Source organism: Dermochelys coriacea, chromosome 1 (genome assembly GCF_009764565.3).
Source record: "Dermochelys coriacea isolate rDerCor1 chromosome 1, rDerCor1.pri.v4, whole genome shotgun sequence".
Taxonomy (NCBI): Eukaryota; Metazoa; Chordata; order Testudines; family Dermochelyidae; genus Dermochelys; species Dermochelys coriacea.
This window is the reverse complement of record NC_050068.2, coordinates 47,294,407-47,315,110: the sequence shown is the minus strand read 5'-3', so window position 1 is coordinate 47,315,110 and position 20,704 is coordinate 47,294,407. Positions and strand designations below refer to the sequence as shown.

The window sequence follows — 20,704 nt, the reverse complement described above, 5'->3', positions numbered from 1 at the left end:
AATATATAATTATCCAATTACTACCTACAAGACACAAAAGGAAGAGTTGAGGGAACAAGCAGTGGGTGGTGAATTGCACTCATTACAAATAAGCATCAATTATGTTTATTAGAAATTACGTCATATATCTATCTCTATCTACCTATGTATCTTACAGTATAAGGCAAACAAGGTTTGAAGACATGATTTGGGATAAGATAAAAAGTATTCCTAGAAGTGGGTGTTAAGGAAGCATTTGAAGTACAAGAATACATACAAGCAGAAGAGAGACTGCTCTTGGCACAGGATGATAGAGGGCATAAAACTAAGAAGGGAATACAGCCAAAAGGGAGCAATAAGGGGAGAAGATTGGGAAGACTGCCAGGGCCCAAGGGAGGAGGAAAGAAAGAAATGAAAGCTGAGATACATGTGCAACAAGATTACATAATGAATTGAAAGCAAGGACAAAGAGCTTGCATCTGATGAGGTGACAGACAAGAAGCGAGTAAAAGCATTTTTAAGGGAAAAAGGGAGATATGCGATGAGGCTGAAGTGTTGAGCGAGCAAGAATGCTAACAGCTACAATTTAGATAGACAGGAGGCAAAGGTGGGAAGTAGGTTATAACTTGAGCTAGTCAGAAATTTTCTGATGAAACAGTTGTGCTGGAAAATACCTGCTCAAACCCAAAATTTCTCTCAAAAAAATCGAGTCTCATTTGATGAACTTTCAGGCAAGCATAGGCAGGGCTCCCTGCCAGCTTGCGTGGCAGACTGATATGGAGACTTGCCATGCAGTCTGCTCTGAGGGCTGAGGACCCCAGACTTGTAGGGTCTGCAGCTCTGGGACAGCCCTACCATGCCAGACTTTCCAGGCTCCTTACCTTGGAGCTGGGAGTGTAAGGAATCTGGACCTGCAGCAGTCTCTGGGCAACCTAATAAGTGCAGCTTGCCTGTAGCAGGCTGCCTGATTTGCTACTCTCTGTGGTATTAGTGGGAAAAGTCAATAGACCAGCTCCTAAGCCCAGAAGCAGCAGTTTGGTGGCTCTTCAAAGTATTTGCCCACAGCTGTAACAGCTCTTGCGCCTGCTTGTTCCTAGCCTTGCTCCCACACTGCTCCTGCCTTGGACCCAGCCTTGCCTGACTCCAGATAACCTGGTTCTAACTCTCAACTCCGATTCCTGGCCTCTAATTCTGGCTCTGACATCTAGCCTTTGACCTGGATTCCAATACCTGGCTGCCTGACTCCTGCTCCAACCACTAGGCATGACCTCCACATCCGGGTCTGACAGTGAGCCTGAAAGTGGTGTGAGCTACCAGGGCTTCTAAACTCACTGTCACTGAACAGGGAGCCTGGAATTCCTGGGTTGGGTTAACATGGTATGCAGTTCCAGGGGCGCCCTACCATGCAGACTGCCCTGGAGCCAAAGACCCGAAGGCTTCCAGATTCAAGGACCAGTTGGCTCCTTGGGATTCTAGACAGCCCAGGAGTCTGGAAGTCCTCATGTCCCCTGCCTAGGGAAAATCTGCATGACAGGGCTGCCCCAGAGCTGTGGAACCTGGGGCAGCCCTGAAACTAGGAAGACTGTATAAGGCAAACAAGGTTTGAAGACATGATTTGGGAAAAGATAGAAAGTATCTTGCATATCTGGGGTTTCAAATGAGTAGTTTCTAGGTATGATCTGATAATTTTCATACCTGGCCCAAAGCTTTTTACAGCATAGATCCAGTCCTGTCTCTCCTCTGGGAGAGCAACACAGCTGATTTCCTTTGTTTTCTTTCTCAACTCTTCCCGGGGGAAGGGGGGGTGAAGGGGCCTGAGGGTACCACACAGGAAGGAATTCCCAAGTGCACCTTCTTGGGTTCTAAAAGGGAGTTTTGCACTTAGATGGTGGCAGCATCTACCCATCCAAGGTCAGAGAAAAGCTGTAACCTTGGGAGTTTAACACAAGCCTGGAATGGCCAGTATAAATTTTTTGAATCTTTGCCGGCCCCCACCTTCTGCACTTGAAGTGCCAGAGTGGGGAATCAGCCTTGACACCCTCTGATTGGCTCAGCTTTCAAATTATGAATATGTATGGCTCCATCCACTATGGAAACTTACTCTCCAGCTCACAGAAAAGCACTGATCTGCTCAGTAACTACCAGCACTTTTTTTCTGGATGGTTCTTGGCATGCACGGTGGGTGAACGCACCCTTGAGGAGGCACCCCAGCCCCTCCTCCTCTGCCTGAGGCCCCACCCATCCCCGGCCAGAGCAGGCAGCGCAGCCCCAGCACCAGACAGACAGATGGGCAGCATGGCATGGCATGGGGGTCTTGTGCACACCGGCCCCAGCCTGCCTGCCCCGGCCTCTCAGCCACAGAAGAGCGGGAAGGGAACTGGAAGTAGGCAGGAGGGGGCCTGGGAGCGGAGTGTGAGCAGGGCCATGCCAGGCTGTTTGGGGAGACACAGCCTTCCCCTGCCTATGCTACCCACCACCCATGATTCTGGGCACTAAGAGTAAAGCCACTTACTTAATCTGTTTGCATGTGTACACAGAGAGAGATACAAACAGAAATCCATTAATTTCTCAACTGCCTCCTCTCTAACTAAATAAAACACCACAGTATGAAAGGCATGTGGGTTACACCGCAAAAGTCTTGGATTGTTGTCAGTTCTTCCTCCCTGTCTCGTCTCTCCCCCCCCGCCCCTGGTAACAAAAGAGAAAGCGTGCACAACTGGCAATGAGCAACACTGGTAGCAGAGCAGGACACTTGGAAAAAAGAAACAACATTCTTCAGAGTGAAGCTTCTAGTATTGATTTCAACACCTGGGAACTGACGGGGAAAAAACTGCCATGGCTAGAGGTTATAAAAAAGACTAACGTGGGAATATTTTCAAGGAATTTCTGTATTTCTAGGTAAAAAAGGAACACTTGTCAAAATAAACAGTGCATAAAGAGATGCAAGACCTGGTTGTCAGAATGAAATAATATATAAAATATTCTTCAGAAAGCAACAACTTTGAAGATGATGTGGACAAGTCTGAACAATCAGGATCAACTGGTTAGTAAACTTATTTTTGGACCATTGTTATGGACTGCCTACCATGACTTACTGTGCTTGTAAAGGATAACAGATTATTGTCATAAATTGTGTTTTGGGTGGATTACACTTACTGATGAATTTCAAAATGTTTGTGTTCAAAATATAATTGGTATATTACTTTGTTGTGGGAGTATTTATCAGCTGCATTTTTACCATTACTACAGGGCTTCTGATTAATTTTATTGCTCAATATAATCGAACATCCTAAGTAAAGATTTCCTGTTTAAAAGCAATGTTTATTAGTCACTTATGAATTTTAACATTTAAAATAGGGTTTTTTCAAGCTGTTTGGTGTGTTGCTAGAGATAAAGGTTTAAATAGGTTTAAATAACTCTTATGATTTATTATTTTACCTATAAAACTGGGTTTAGAATAAATTATGTCATATAAACGATGGTAAAAATACCTGTAGTAAGCGGAATCTTTCATTTACAGTCTTAAAAAAAAAAAAGCAGTGTACTGAGTAATAGTGAGTGAGTGACTTTTTTTTTACCATTTTGTTTCAAGGTCCAGCTTAGACATAACGGGTTATGAACGTCCATCATCTGCAATGTCTACAACTTCAGTCATCTGCTGGTACACAGGCAGTACTGCAACTAAGCATACATCAGATAGTAAATTATCTGTATTTAAACAAAAGATTTTCTTCAATCAACCAATAAAAACATGGATGAGTTCCTAATCAAGACCAGCAAATTCCAGAAAGACTCCATAGATGAAAGGATTGCTCACAGTTCATTTACACAATATATTCTCCCTTTTATCCTCTTCAGGACAAACATCTCATAGGGTTCAATCATTACAACCAGGCTACTCTCCACCCAGCAGAGCAAACATTGGCAGAAGATTCCTGTATGAGAAAAAAATTGAACAGTGTGCAAAAAAAAATGGATGGGAAATTCATAAAGCTGAGTCTTGAGGGGTGAAGCAATGTATACAATGTTCTAGTAATGTGTTTGTATGAAACAAAAGATGGGGTTTTCTATCTTGCAGAAAAAAAATTATACATCAGGGAATGGCCATACAGCATAATATTTAAAAGTAACAGCAGTAAAAGCTATAAGAAACTGAACAAAAAAATCAAACCTTACATGTATGTGTAGTACTTATATGTAGCTTTGTCACAGATAATGCTGCAAAATGTAGCAAAGGCAAGAAATCTTGAAGAATGGAACCTGAAGCTTATAAACATATGGGTGCAGTGCTCATCTGATGCATCTTTTAGCTAAAGACTTAAGTTCAACTCCATGAATAAAGGAAAATGTTGTTGAAATTGCAACATTTTCTGTAACAATCACTTTGCTTCAGCTTCACTAAAGAGAGCAGGGTGATCCCAACTAATTCATCTCCAAGATGTATTATGGAATTCAGTGATTGACTTGTTTTGTATTTATTAAGAACCAGCCTATTCAGATGACAATTTGTGAAGAAAATCATGCCAAAACAGATGGAACTAACACAGTCAAAGTAGTCAACACTGGACTAAAGAGAAATGTAGAAGATAAGATGAATATACTGAAAACTATTTCCATAGCCTTGGACAAGCTGCAGAAAGATTGCTACTGTACTGCTATTGTTGTTGAAATTTAGAAGTCTCTTAAGAGACATTGAAGAAAGAAATACCCAATACTTCACCTCATTTTCTTGGCAATATTCTCAATTCAACATACTAGGGTAAATGCCTCACTGCTGAAGAAGATGCTACTTTTAAATGGGCATCTAATAATCAATCATAATAAATTTCAGGGCTAGAAATGAAACATTCAAGCCGTATATGTTTGCTAAGAAAGTCACACCACTGAACTGGTGTGCATCACCAGTTAAGTAGCTGGGACCAGAGTTTACTGAAGTGCTGAACCAGTTTTTTTACAGTAGTAACCTCTTCAGTAGTGCCTCTTCTGTACAGTTGTCAAGGTGGATTTAAATCACTAGGTGGAAAGCCTTTATATAAATCATCAATTTTAATCACCTTTTCCATTTGTACTTTTATTTTCTAAAGAACGGTCCATTGTCATTGGTTCCTATAGCGATTAAAGAGGCACACAGAATATTTTCTTCATTGGAGTACTTCATTCAAAGTTGAGAAATCAACTGGGAGCTGAAAAAACAGGAAAATCAATCCTTTTCTCTTCCAGCCTATGAATAAAAATGAGGGGAGAGGAGATGAGATCTAAAACTAGATCTAGAACTTATAGTTCTAAAAGTTTGATGGACAGACTAAGTAACTTAGGAGACTCGTCTCATTTTCAAGAGACTTAAGTGGTAGTGTAGACATAGCTTATGTCAGTATAATTTATAAAAAGAAAAGCAGTACTTGTGGCACCTTAGAGACTAACAAATTTATTAGAGCATAAGCTTTCGTGAGCTACAGCTCACTTCATTGGATGCAAGTGAGCTGTAGCTCACGAAAGCTTATGCTCTAATAAATTTGTTAGTCTCTAAGGTGCCACAAGTACTGCTTTTCTTTTTGCGAATACAGACTAACACGGCTGCTATTCTGAAACCAGTATAATTTATGTCGCTCAGGGATGTGAAAAAAACAAACCCCTGAGCAACATACGTCACACTGCCATAAGCGCTGGTGTGTACAACGCTATGTTGGTGGGAGAGCTTCTTCTGTCAACATAATTAATCTACCCCCGATGAGCAGCGGTAGTTATGTAGACGGGAGAGCTCTCTCCCATCGGCTTAGTGTGGCTATACTAGAGATCTTACAGCTGCACTGCTGTAAGCTCTCTAGTGTAGACATAGCCTTCGGCATGCAGGAACTTAAGTGCCAATCACTTTCACTTAGCCTAGGAAAATTTTCAAATACGCCTGACCTGCATTATCATCTTAATTCACCGACTAAAATTAATCCCTCAGTTCCTTTAATAACTCATTTAGCTGTAAACGTGAAAAATCTTTTGATAAGAGCTTATGTATCCAAAACATTTAAAGTTGCTTTAATAAAAATAGATTTTTTTAAATTAGTTATCATACTAATGAAGCTTGACACAAATCATGACCAAAAGTTAATTATCTAGTAAATAAGCAATACCATTCACCATTTTCTAACATACTAAAAATGTACAATAAGAATCCGAAAATATTTCGCTATGTAATTACTTAATTAAATGTGTATAATTATAGCACACCTTCCTAAGTAGCAAAAAGATGTACCAAATCTAGTGTAAAGGCTCTATTTCACTGTAAATCAACTTGTTTTAATCGCTATAGGAACCAATGACAATGGACCATTCTCTAGAAAATAAAAGTACAAATGGAAAAGTTGATTAAAATCGATGATTTGTATAAAGGCTTTCCACCTAGTGATTTAAATCCACCTTGACAACTGTACAAGCAGGTGGCAAACTGAAGCTACCGTGAAGTGGACTATTAGAGCTGAACAACAGGCCAGCCTGTTCTAAGTGTAGTAGGTAGTCAAGGATCTTCAGTATCAAGTCTTGGACTGAGACCCAGCCACGCTGGGCTGCCCATATTGAGAACCTGTTCCATTTAGATTTCTCCTGTTCTGAGCCAAAATTTCCTGGACCTGTACAGAGCATGAGCTCAACTGAAGACTGAACAGGCAATTTGTAACAGGTTTGTCAGCCAAGACTGCCTCACCCAATTCAGGGCAACAACCACCATGGTCCTATCTCTCCTGATCTTGGATATTCTCTAGGAATCAGTGGAAAAGTGTAGAGCAAGACTCTGTTCCACTGTAGAAGGAAGGCATCTGGCAACAATCATTGGTTAGTCTTCTCCTGGAAGAAGAATTTTGACATTTGGCATTGTTTTTGGAGGCAAAATAGTCTGGGGGAGGAGATTCCCCAATAGCAGAATATCAGTTTTAGAAAGGATCTGTGCAAGGACCATTCCTGGCTGGTCATTGACTGCCTGCTTAAGATACTGGTCAAGTTGTTGCTGACCCCTAGAAGGTGAAGGACCAATGTGGTCACCCATTGAAACATCACCATGTGCAGAGCTTGATGGCTTCTAGACAAAGATGTGAGAAATGAGCATCCCTTTGTTTAAGTACTGCACACTTGTCATGTTTGTGAAAATTTGCACCACTGAGTTCCAGAGAACATGTAGGGACACTATATACAGGACAATCTGAGGATTTTGAGCTGCAGGACTTTCATATATAATTCATTGTCATCTGGGGACCAAGCTCCTTGAATCTGTATGTGGTTAAAAGAGTCTGTATTGGAATTCTGGATGCTTACAGTCAAAAGGCAAACCTCATAGTCACAGCTGTGGCCATCAAACTCATGATTACCTCAGAAGCATCCATGGCTTCCTGTATTGCAGTTCTGGTCACCATTTCACCTTTTCTGATAATCTCCTTTAATTCCTCCCTTGAATCCTGTGGCACTTTCACCAAGTGATCACCCTCTATCACATAAGGAAATTACATCTTGCAAATAATGCCTGAAGGTTTGCCACACTTAGCTTCAATAAGGCATATGACCCAAACACATCTAGCTTTTTGGGGGTCCTTGTCCCTGGGTGTGCCTTTTGTTGATTTTGGACTTTTCCTGCACTAATGCAGCTACCAATGAGCCTGGATTTGGGTGGTCCTCAAATCACGGTGTGACAGTGTGCTGGGCAGGAACTCCTGAGCCAGCCCTCTGTCACACCGGCTCCAATTAAGGGAGGTAAATTGGAGCTGGCTAGAGAAACCTGCACCTGGTTGACAAACAGGAAATAGCTGCCAGCCTAATTAGCAAGGGGCTATATAAAGGCCCAGAGGAAGGAGGCAGCGGGGAAGCCAGAGTGGTAGCTCTTCCCTCCTGGGTGCAGAGGCTAAGGAGTCCTCAAGGCTGAAATCCCCATGCTGTATAGGATGAGAAGATGGTGGGATTGCACACTGTAAATAAACTGAACTATTGATTGCTGAACCTGAAGGTCTCTGAGTGTTTTTTGGAGCAGAGCAGAAGCAAAGGAGACTCTGCTATGCCCTGTTAGACACAGTTTAAAGACTTCAAATTACAGAGACTCCACCAATTGCATTAGTTTAAAGCTGCAAGTGACCTATGCCCCCTGCTGCAGAGAAAGGCAAAAAAGCTCTAGTGTCTGCCAATCTGACCAGGGGGATATTCCTTCCCGACCCCATATATGGCAATCAGTTAAGCCATGAGCATATGGGCAAGTCCCACCAGGAAGATGCCTGGGAAAGAATTCTCTGTAGTAACTCAGAGCTTTCCCCATCTATTGTCCCATTTTTGGCCACTGGGGATTTTTGCTACTGGCAGTCGCCAATGGGTCACATGCCATTGTAGACATTCCCATCATAACATCCACTCCATAAACTTATCAAGCTCATTCCTGAAGCTAGTTAGGTTTTATGTCCTCCACTGCTCCCCTGGGAATGCTGTGCCAGAACTTCACTCCTCTGATGGTTAGAAACCTTTGCCTAATTTAGAGCCTAAATTTGTTCACGGCCAGTTTATATCCATTTGTTCTTGGGTCCACATTCAAGATGTCAAAGAATGTTTGTGTGACTTTGCCTGTATGGCCATCATTTCAATATTCAGGGTCTCCGCAGTGAGAGCTGAGAAGATCCTGAAAAGCCTTAAAATCATCAACCACTGGAGATGGGGCTGGTGTGAATGCCATGTCAGGAGATGACAGCAACTGCTTCGGTGGAGACTGGGGGAACTGCTCCCAGTTCTTGGGTACTGATGTCTGGCTCTGGAGGCAGTGCCCTAGGCAGTGATGCCACCTGGGACCCCAGTCTCCTCCTCCTCCTCCTGGACCTACGGGAGGGTGACCTGCTGCAGAACACTTCAGTGGATGGTCCCACTAGGGCCAGTAAGGCCAGAGTGGCATCATATATATGTAATGACCATGTTGTGGCTAGGTGACCCTCTACTGCTAATGTTTCTTTTGTTGCAGCATGTTGGAATTATTAATCATATTTGAAATTATTAATATGAGAAATCAAACACCAATTTAACCATAAATTCCTTTATTAAATCCAAAGGCCAATATGCAGTTGCTCTAAACATGCCTAAAAAGGCTAAAATAAGCAATTTACTACACTCAAATAGTAACAAAACATTTATAAGCATTTCATCAAGATACTCACAAACAGGCAAAACCCAGGGCTGTTTAGATCCATGTTGGTCAGCTCCAGCATGGTCATGCAGCTATTAGCAATGAACCCTTTAAGAGCGGACTTTTTATAACAAACAAGTGATGTCACTGCCAATTACTGACTTCAGATAAAAAACAATTTGAGATAGTTCATCTTTATTTCCAGTCTTAATCCAGATAAGACTTACAACCTCCTTTCTTCCCAAAGCCTTTCCTCTTTATCTCTTCCCCTCCTTCCTGCTGACCAACAGCTTTTTCATTGCACCTGGGTTCACATAGGAGATAACACTGGTATGGGGGCGCAAAGGTCCATGTTGGCTCCTTTAAGACAAATTTTTTGTGTGATTTAAAACCATCTGCAGACACCCTATTGATCAAAGGTCTACTTTTTAGAAACTTCTCCTTATCTCATGAGTTATTTTTTGAACCAGACATCCTCCCTGCCTCATTCCTTTTCACTTTATAACTCATTATTTTCAAGGCCTTCCTTCTATTTGCTAGTCAGGCCCTTTCTTTACAGCATCTATCTATCTATCTATTTCCTTAACCAATAAACTAATTTTAATTCTTTAATTTTATACTTAACCTACACACATCCTACAAGAGGGATCTCCAGTCCTGGCTCTGGGTTCACCCTCAAAGTGGCTGACAGGGTTTGTCTTGAAACAGTTGTAGCTGATGCCAATGGCCCCAATGCTGGGATGATAGGCACCCATTTTCAGTGGAGTTTCTTCCCTGCCCTCCTTTCACTGCTGGACCCCTGGGTCTGAGGTCTACTCAGAGGGTCACTCATTGAGAATGACCGTTTGGATTGCTAAGAGGTTGTGGCCTCTTGCCTCAAGGCAATGTGAATCAATTGCTAGAATAGGTGTAGTTTCTGCCACCCATAAGAACATAAGAATGGCGATATTGGGTCAGACCAAAGGTTCATCCAGCCCAGTATCCTGTCTACTGACAGTGGCCAATGCCAGGTGCCCCAGAGGGAGTGAACCTAACAGGTAAGGATCAAGTGATCTCCCTCCTGCCATCCATCTCCACCCTCTGACAAACAGACACCGTTCCTTACCCAGGCCTCAACCCAGGCCTCAATGAGAAGGGTTTACACACTAAATACTTATCAGGGATGTAACTGTCCCCCAGACAGAAAAGGCATCAGCTATGTCAGTTGATCACAAGGATGAGTCCATCACAAGTCAGGCAGGACTTATAGAAGTTTTAGAGGTTTCAGAGTAGCAGCCGTGTTAGTCTGTATTCGCAAAAAGAAAAGGAGTACTTGTGGCACCTTAGAGACTAACAAATTTGTTAGAGCATAAGCTTTCATGAGCTATAGCTCACTTCATCCGATGCATTCAGTGGAAAATACAGTGGGGAGATTTATATACATAGAGAACATGAAACAATGGTTAGAGTTCACCAGGGCAGTTGGCCTGGGTTGCCTTGCTTTGCTGCAAAGGGGTGTGTACAGAGAGCTTTGGCTTTTAAGGAATGTTCAAATTAAAAATGAACAGAGATAAGGAGGCTGAAGAAGTGCCTAAAAGGTAAGTATGAATCTCAAAAGTAGTAGGTCAGACACTTGCGAGGTTCCATCTCACTGCCACAGGTAAGGAGGAACTGAAGGAGGGTCACATCCACTCTGCCCTTTATGTCCTTGCACAAGGGTGCATGCGCAGACCCAGTGGACATGACTACTAAATAAACTCCGACCTCACATGCATTAGACGCATGCACACCTACAGTAGAATCCACACTGAAAAATACTCCAAACCACTTTGTGTCCGACCTTTTCCACTCACAAACTAGAGAGGACTCAGACAAGTCCTTTCATAATAAAGCCAATATAGGACCTCATGAAAGGGAATTTCACTTTTCATTTAAAAAGAAGTCTAGTCCTTTTCCTTGCAAAGAAAACAATACACTAGGCACATAAAGCAAAAGATACATATAAAAAGTAAAAAGGAAACGAGGCAATTAAAGCATTGTGGTTACAGAAATAGCTATTTTTAAAAATGGGTTTGCATAGAACAAAGACAACAATATAACATTTGCTTAATTAACTTTTCAAATTAAATGTTGCAAATGTTCACAGGTCCATGATATCCTTATGCTGAAAGGTGTGACATCAGAAGACCCTTGGATCCAAAACCACAAAGACCTCATTAAGCCTATGGGTGTGTCCAGCACCCTCTTTCAAACCCAAGGGGAGGAGCAATCCAGCCTCTTGTGTAGTAAATACAGTTGCAAACAGAGACTACTGCTCAAGGTACTAAGCAGCCCAGTAGGTTAATACTCCTGGGGGAATTATGCACCATTACTGGCCGCCACTAGGGGCTGCTGGACCTGGCAGAGCAAGCTCACAAGTAGAGGACACTGCGTAGGTGGTGGGGCAGGAGGAGCTGGAGGGTTCCTGGCAGCTGCAGTTCCTAGTATGCCCTTAAGGAAGGAGGCGGTGTGCAGGAAACTCCACACAAGCCAAGGACTCAGCATCAAGCTGTTTCTCCCTCTGGATCCCTGAGGTCTTGGCAGGGAGAGGGTGTAAGTGTCTGGGCTGGGGGGAAGGCACGCGAGTGTCTGGGTGGGGGGGACCCAGCTGGAGTCAGGTGGGGAGAGGGTGTCTGGCCCCCCTACTGGGCTCTGCGGGGAGGGAGCAGAGAAACAGGAACTGGGTTGTCATAGGGGTTTCCTTAACACTCTACTCCTGGAGGAATTTTTGTGTATCTGTACTATTAGGCATAGTTGCTGATAGCTATTCTGAAATAAATTACCAAAATAACTGAAACTGACATGATTATATAGTGTTATTTTGACAAATAAAATATGCAGAATTTTAAAATATTGTGCACAGAATTTTTAATTCCTTGATGCAGAATTCCCCCAGAATAGCAATTTACAGACTGTGCACACTGGTGGCAGACAGGCAAGAGAAAGTTGTGAACATTACCCTGAAAGGAAGCAGAAGGACAGAACTTCTTGGGCACCGAGCTCACTGGAGTGCTAGACTAGGGGATTTCTGGGCAAGGATACTGTTGTTTCTACTGTGTTCAGAGAAACAATACTGACTTTTTAAAAAACACATAAATGAAGTTACACCAAGACTTGTGCCACAAACTTCTATTCCTAATGAAAAGAACCCTGCCAAATTTAGGCTAACAGTTCAGTCTAAAGGGGCAACTCCACAAATTTCTGTCTCTCTTGTAAACAGGACTAGAAATATATGAAAGTAAGATTTAGGCTGTAGCAAAAGATGAGCATTATAGAGTATAAAAAGTCTTATGCAGATTTGTTTCAGAGTAGCAGACGTGTTAGTCTGTATCCGCAAAAAGAAAAGGAGTACTTGTGGCACCTTAGAGGCTAACAAATTTATTTGAGCATAAGCTTTCATGAGCTACAGCTCACTTCATTGGATGCATGCAGTGGATTTTCCACTGCATGCATCCAACAAAGTGAGCTGTAGCTTACAAAACCTTATGCTCAAATAAATTTGTTAGCCTCTAAGGTGCCACAAGTACTCCTTTTCTTTATGCAGATTCGTTACTTCACAGAAGCTAAGAAAGAATAAATACATCTCTGCTCAGGCAGCATGGCATGACATTCGTTTACACACACAATTTCAGCACACATTGTATTAACTCATTTTTTTAAACAGAAATAACGGCCACTAAAGGAACAATCTGCAGTGATGAAATTACAGGCTGAAATGACAGAAACTAAGGGCTTGTACACACTAACACTTATGTCGGTATAACTTATGTCGCTCAGGAGTATGAATGAGCCATCCCCCCGAGCAACGTAAATTACACTGACCTAAGTGCTGGTGTGGACAGCACTGGGTTTGCAATGACACCAAAGTGCTGGGCCTACACTCAGAAGGGGCCCACAAGGGGATGGCCACAGCTGCAGCACTGTGACGGGTCCTGCTGGTCAAATCTCTGCTCACCAGCTGCCCACCCACTGGCAGTAAGTGGGGGGGGGTGTTCAGCAGCCAATGGGGGTGCGTGTGCAAGAAGGCAGCGAGGTGATGCAGCAGCGCATGGGGCAAGGTCCATCAGTGCAGCCCCCACCCACCTGCCACTTGCTGGCTCCAGGGCCAACCCCGGCTTGGCCAGCAGGGCCCTGCTCCCCACCCCCAGGCCCATCTACAGCCAGCACTAACTGCACACTGAGAACTGTGGTGGCTGATGAGTGCGTGTGGGTGGGTGGCAACGGTGGCCCCAAGCTGGGCTGAGGTGCCACTAGAGCCAGTGGGGAGACTGGGAAGACGCAGCGCCAGGTACTGGGAAAAGTGGACCTGTCCCCAGGGCCCAGACAGGCATGAAGGGCACTGAGCATTGAGCAGGGAGGGTCAGTCAAATATCACCCGCCACGTGTGAGAAATGGGTAAGGGTGTGTGTGTCACCCCTCCCCATGTTTGTGGTGGGAGTGGGGGGGTGTCACCCCTCCACGTGTGTATCCCCTGATGAGTCCTGTGTGCCCCCCCACTGCAGCATGTGGGCCACTGACCCCCTCTTGGCTGGGGCAACACAGACTGGCAGCTGCACTCATGTTTCTGGTTCATTTTGGTGACTGGTTCTGGGTGCGGGCTGTTTGTGTCCTCAGGGGCTGAACCCCTGCCCACTGCAGCTCTGCCATTGCTGGCGCAGGGCAACAGGACCATAGGGACTGGATTTTCAGTGCAATGTGCCTGGCCCTAACCCTGGCAGGGGCACTAGTTCACATGGCAGAGGATCTGTGGAACAGCAAGGTCTGTGCAGTCTGCCACTCTAGGTGCTGGTTGTGGGCAACTCGTGCAGAGTCCTGGGGTAGCGTCCTGACTGGCACCAGTGCTGGCGTGGGAGTATGTGGGGTGCAGAGTCCTGTCTGCTGTCCTGAAGCTGGACTAATATGAATAATGACACTGTAAATAAAATGTATTAAAGTTTTTCATGGTTTTTTGTTTTTAAAATGTTTTAAACAGTTTTAAATTTGTCCCAATTTCATACGAAAACATAACTGAAGCATTAGTAATTCATATGAGAAATGTGAAGGGTGAGATATGTGATGGTTTCCTTTTAATGGGAGCAGCACATGGATGATGTTTTGGCCAGCTTTGGCTTTTGTTAGCTGTTTTTATCCACTGTGTTTTATTTTGTATTTTTTCTCTTAGAATTTATTTTATGTACATTTCTGTGTATGCTTTTTGCCTAGGGCTACCATTGCTGGTACCCTAGCAACAGCCATTTTCATCTGCAACTGAAATCTGTAAACGTAAATAAAACTTGTATAGCTGTGTGCTGTGTCAAAGACAACTTCTATGTCAATTACCTGTCTTTTACAAACATTCCCCCTGGGAGCCCACAAATATGTTTGACGCTGGGTCCACAAAACATTAATCAGGTCCTGAGTGTGGATAGTGCTATGTTGGCAGGAGAGCTTCTCCCATCAGCACAGCTACCGCCTCTCATAGAAGTGGTTTTATTATGCCAATGGAAGAGCTCTCTCCGGTTGGCATAGAGCGTCTTCACCCAACGTGCTTCAGTGGCACAGCTGTACTGGTGCAGCTGCACTGATGTAGCTTCTAGTGTAGACTTGCCTTAATTATCTCACCTTTGTACATGGCATCAGTTTAAACTCGTGCAATCAATCTCAGCTATATGCTTTAGAAGGTGATTTTGCTCATAACCAAGGATTCTAGTTTTTCGTGATAAAAATATCAAAATTCTCCAACATAAAAGTCCATATTTTTCTGCAATTAAAATGAAATGATGAACTTTAGTTTCCCTAGTCACAATATATATAGGTATCAATTGAATTAGGGTGACCATAATCCCCATTTTGGCCAGGACAGTCCCCTTTTTAAGCCCTGTCCCAGACATCCTGACTTTTTGGCAAAACTGGGCATTTGTCCCATTTGCTCTTGCCAACTGAGCAGCAAACAGGACAAATGACTAGTTTTGCCCAAAAAAGGGGTGTGCCCCCAAAGGGGGCGCAGAGGAATGTTCAGGGGGGCAAGCGGCGACTGGGCTTGGGCCGTAATCCTCAGACCAGCCGTGCATAGTCTCTCATTTTCACTTTGGGAAATAGGGTCACACTAACTTTCAGCAAAATTTAGTTAATAGTTAATATATGTTTTTATTTTTTTCACAAAATGTAAAAACTAAAGATTCTCTGTAAAAAGGCGAAGTCTATTTTTTTCCACTGCAAATGGATTTCTAGGATCTCTGCTCATAACAAGCAAAGCACTATGGCACGAATACTGTGTATTACAGAGATATACGACGTTTGTTTTATACAATAGCATTTATACATATTAATCCCATGGAAGCATGCAAAGCCCTGGAAAACAAAGGCAATGAAGACTGAATGAAAAGGACTTAAAATGATATTCTTGCACTCTTATAAGCTTTGAAAACTTTATGTTCAAGTACATTTGTGTATTAATGACACCCGAGTTCCAGAAACTTTACACCACAGCTGTTTGGTTAAGTCATTCATAATTCCCTTTCATCTTTACACTTTTTAAAAGCAACATAATGTTTACAAACATGATGAATTAGTTTCAGAGTTTTCTGTAACCTGAAGGTTCTTATAATAAAGAACATGTTTCATCTACTAGAACAACTTGATACATAGTATCCCTGTCTTCCAAGGTAGTTTTATCAGGCCCTACAGGCAACCAAACTACTACGACTGCTTCAAAAACTCCGTTAGTAGTCCAGAGTGATTTGGTTTTTTTAAAGGGTCAATATTTTTACAAGCTGTTTCAGCTGTAAAGTTAGCTCTTCCCAGAAGTAGCAGTGTTTCTAAATTCCTGGGGTGAGCCAAGTCCAAAAATTATAATATGCTACACCTAATATTTTCCTCATACTTGACATGTTATTCCTATTTGTATTTCTATTTTTATCATGCTCCACTGCATAGCTTAAAAAACTGGTAAAGAACTTAAGAAATTTTCCTCATCACTAGGTTTTAAATAATTATCTTAATATGAAAAAATACTGGAAAAAACATTTTATAGCTAAGTAATAAGCATCAACTTCATGTTAACAATTAAAGCAACGCTGACATCTAGTGGTAACCTGAATGATCGTATAAAATAGGTAGGATTAAATTTTTAAAATGTGAAGTGTAAAATAAAAAATAAATTATACAATAATAGGAAACTTTTAGAGCGGATGCAAACAGTGCAGTGACTTTTAAAACACTGCAACAGACATTCATTGTAGTTCAGTAAACAAAATAAATACAGGTGACAAGTTTTATTTTTTCAATTTTAAAACTCATTAACTGTAAATGCTTAAGATGCATATCATCAGGGACTTAACTTCAGTATGGTCTGAAGGTGATGCCCTTGAACACATTCTTTCAAATGGAAGTCTGAACTCCAAATTTCAATGCACAGAGATTTCAAAGGTTTTTCCCTTCAGTTACCAATACTTATGGTCTTATTCACAATGGTTGAGGGTACTGTATTTGAAAGTGACGACAGGAGAATAGAGACACAAGGAATACAAAGAGGTTTGCTGAACTTTTTTCTGCATTTTGCTGCCTTTTTTCCCACCCCCCTCTATCAGGTTCTGGACATAAGTTTTCAGTTTGCTATCGTTTTCCTCACTTCCTGTTCTAAATCGTCATGTGGACTGTTAAGCAGGCATTGTTACATCTGAAAAGTGTTTCCATTTCAATCTAGGATGAAGGGATCATTTTTCTAAAGCACTTTAGGATCCTCTTGGAAAAATAAACCCTATACTAAAAAAAACTTTAGTCCATTCAGAAGCGAGAGTTGCTCCCAACTACAAGACTATTGCCTTCTTATGGGATGTTAACCTTTCTTCCTTCCCTTGCATAAACAAGCATGTCTTTATTCCCTCTTGATGAACATATCTATGCTACCTCTTATTGACTTTTCTGGCTCCCAGCCAGCGACATTCTGAGGTGTCAACATTAACAAAGTTTACCAGGAATTCATTTTTAATAGCCACACCTTTTTCCTGCCATTGGATCCGTGCAAATATACCCATGTGAGGAACCCACTGAAGTGAACAGGGGCTCCATGTGGTGCAAGGACTGCCTGCATGGATGCAATTACAGAAATGTGGCCTGAAAAAAGGGCAGTTAGAACATATTTAATTAATATAGTATTGATCAGCTCAGGTAGATACATAATTAGGAAGCATTTCATACAAGGGCAGCAAGAATCTTAGAGATTTAGTGCATATAGCACTTTTTTTTTTTAACAATAACTTTTTGAACCCAGTTTACTAGAGACGAAAGTTCAGTTCAATAACCCCACCACAGTATGTTACTTCACAATTTCATCCTAAATATAAACTTTTATTTTAAAAGATCAAAAAATGAGGAAGAGAAATTTTAAGATCTTTGAACAACTATGGTTTAACAAGTCAATTTTAGCTCTAAGCTAAGGTTCTGTGATCCAAATTTCTGACTAATGCTCATTCTAAACCAGTGATAATACATTTATGTGATAAAAATGCAGACAAAAGCTATACCGAAGCAAATGAAGATGCATTACAAATGTTAAGGTGTGCCCTGAAAGTGATCCTACATATTAAACTTAAACTGATGTACCTACTTCATCAGAAAAAACATATAAAAAACTTAAAAAAACAAACAAACAAACAAACTTATACCATTAGACCCTATTTGTAAGATTTTTCCATTCAACAACTTCTTTTATCATTTCAGAGCAAATTCCACCCACACAAAAACAGTTGTTTTACATACATTATTCACTAAAGTATGGTTTCAGAGTAGCAGCCGTGTTAGTCTGTATTCGCAAAAAGAAAAGGAGTACTTGTGGCACCTTAGAGACTAACAAATTTATTTGAGCATAAGCTTTCGTGAGCTACAGCTCACTTCATCAGATACATTTGGTGGAAAATACAGAGGGGAGATTGATATATACACACACACAGAGAACATGAAACAATGGGTTTATCATACACACTGTAAGGAGAGTGATCACTTAAGATAAGCCATCACCAGCAGCAGCGGGGGGAAAGGAGGAAAATCTTTCATGGTGACAAGCAAGGTAGGCTAATTCCAGCAGTTAACAAGAATATCTGAGGAACAGTGGGGGGTGGGGAGTAGAAATAACATGGGGAAATAGTTTTACTTTGTGTAATGACTCATCCATTCCCAGTCTCTATTCAAGCCTAAGTTAATTGTATCCAGTTTGCAAATTAATTCCAATTCAGCAGTCTCTCGTTGGAGTCTGTTTTTGAAGCTTTTTTGTTGAAGGATAGCCACTCTTAGGTCTGTAATCGAGTGTCCAGAGAGATTGAAGTGTTCTCCAACTGGTTTTTGAATGTTATAATTCTTGACGTCTGATTTGTGTCCATTCATTCTTTTACGTAGAGACTGTCCAGTTTACTCTACTTGCGCTACATTGATGACATCTTCATCATCTGGACCCATGGAAAAGAAGCCCTTGAGGAATTCCACCAGGATTTCAACAATTTCCATCCCACCATCAACCTCAGCCTGGACCAGTCCACACAAGAGATCCACTTCCTGGACGCTACGGTGCTAATAAGCGATGGTCACATAAACACCACCCTATATAGGAAACCTACTGACCGCTATTCCTACCTACATGCCTCTAGCTTTCATCCAGATCATACCACACGATCCATTGTCTACAGCCAAGCTCTACGATATAACCGCATTTGTTCCAACCCCTCAGACAGAGACAAACATCTACAAGATCTCTATCATGCATTCCTACAACTACAATACCCACCTGCTGAAGTGAAGAAACAGATTGACAGAGCCAGAAGAGTACCCAGAGGTCACCTACTGCAGGACAGGCCCAACAAAGAAAATAACAGAACGCCACTAGCCATCACCTTCAGCCCCCAACTAAAACCTCTCCAACACATCATCAAGGATCTACAACCGATCCTGAAGGACGACCCATCACTCTCACAGATCTTGGGAGCCAGACCAGACCTTGCTTACAGACAGCCCCCCAGTCTGAAGCAAATACTCACCAGCAACCACACACCACACAACAGAACCACCAACCCAGGAACCTATCCTTGCAACAAAGCCCGTTGTCAACTCTGTCCACATATCTATTCAGGGGACACCATATTAGGGCCTAATCACATCAGCCACACTATCAGAGGCTCGTTCACCTGCGCATCTACCAGTGTGATATATGCCATCATGTGCCAGCAATGCCCCTCTGCCATATCAAACTGGACAGTCTCTACGTAAAAGAATGAATGGACACAAATCAGACGTCAAGAATTATAACATTCAAAAAACAGTTGGAGAACACTTCAATCTCTCTGGTCATTCGATTACAGGCCTAAGAGTGGCTATCCTTCAACAAAAAAGCTTCAAAAACAGACTCCAACGAGAGACTGCTGAATTGGAATTAATTTGCAAACTGGATACAATTAACTTAGGCTTGAATAGAGACTGGGAATGGATGAGTCATTACACAAAGTAAAACTATTTCCCCATGTTATTTCTCCCCCCTACCCCACCCCACCCCCCCACCGTTCCTCAGATATTCTTGTTAACTGCTGGAAATAGCCTACCTTACTTGTCACCATGAAAGGTTTTCCTCCTTTCCCACCCCCCCCCCCCCCGCTGCTGGTGATGGCTTATCTTAAGTGATCACTCTCCTTACAGTGTGTATGATAAACCCATTGTTTCATGTTCTCTGTGTGTGTGTATATATCAATCTCCCCTCTGTTTTTTCCACCAAATGCATCCAATGAAGTGAGCTGTAGCTCACGAAAGCTTATGCTCTAATAAATTTGTTAGTCTCTAAGGTGTCACAAGTACTCCTTTTCTTTTCACTAAAGTATGTAATTCAGCATGAAAATCCCACTTGGTGATCATCATCATATGCTATTAGTGATATCCTTGAGCTTAAACAATTTCTTCAAAAAACGCCCAGAGAAGAGTAAACAAATGTATTCTGAGGGCGTCTACATGGTTCGCTAGCTAGAAGGGTGTAAATTCTAGCGTGCACTAGCATGTCGTGCACTAACTGGGCTATGTAGACTCTTCTAGTGTGTACTAAAAGCTCCCTAATGTGCATTAATGTAGTACTGTTTAAAACAGTACTAAATTAAATGTGCACTAGGGAACTTTTAGTGCACAACAGAAGGGTCCACATGGGGCAGTTAGTGCACATTACAATTTAAAGCTCTCCAATATAGACTAATACACTATGTAGACAAGCTCTGAGATAGGTTAGCAAAATAAAATGTATTATAAAAATAGCTTCAGCCAAAAGGTAGTAAAACGTTGTACAGACATATGCAAGAAGCACGCAGTACATTTTATCTACACATACCTTTCCAAGCTCTTCAGCCTGTTTTAAAATATTGCGCTCTAAATCTTCTGCTCTTTTTGAATGAAAAGAATTACTTTGACTCTGGATGACAAATACAATTTCTTGTAATTCTGTGAACAAGGAAATAAAAATATTTAAAGAAAAGAGAAATAAAAACGCAAGTTCTGCACCACTGCTAAAGAGAACTTTGAGGGGGAATAGCAAGACATAAAACCATAACTGATTTATTTAATTAATAATAA

At 41.9% G+C, this 20,704-nt stretch overlaps 1 protein-coding gene across 12 annotated transcripts in view; it reads right to left on the bottom strand.

Annotated features, from left to right (window-relative positions):
• B3GLCT (beta 3-glucosyltransferase) overlaps positions 1-20,704 on the bottom strand; it is a 146,358-nt gene that overhangs the window by 93,531 nt on the left and 32,123 nt on the right. For 9 of the 12 annotated variants that reach the window (XM_038389653.2, XM_038389683.2, XM_038389673.2 and 6 more), the window contains one exon: positions 20,463-20,572. In XM_038389653.2, coding sequence (XP_038245581.1) covers positions 20,463-20,572 — 110 coding nt within the window. Of the gene's footprint in view, positions 1-3,557; positions 3,661-5,033; positions 5,201-20,462; positions 20,573-20,704 lie in introns of those variants that run through there. The other 3 variants (XM_043504380.1, XM_038389711.2, XM_043504379.1) reach the window with 3 other exon arrangements.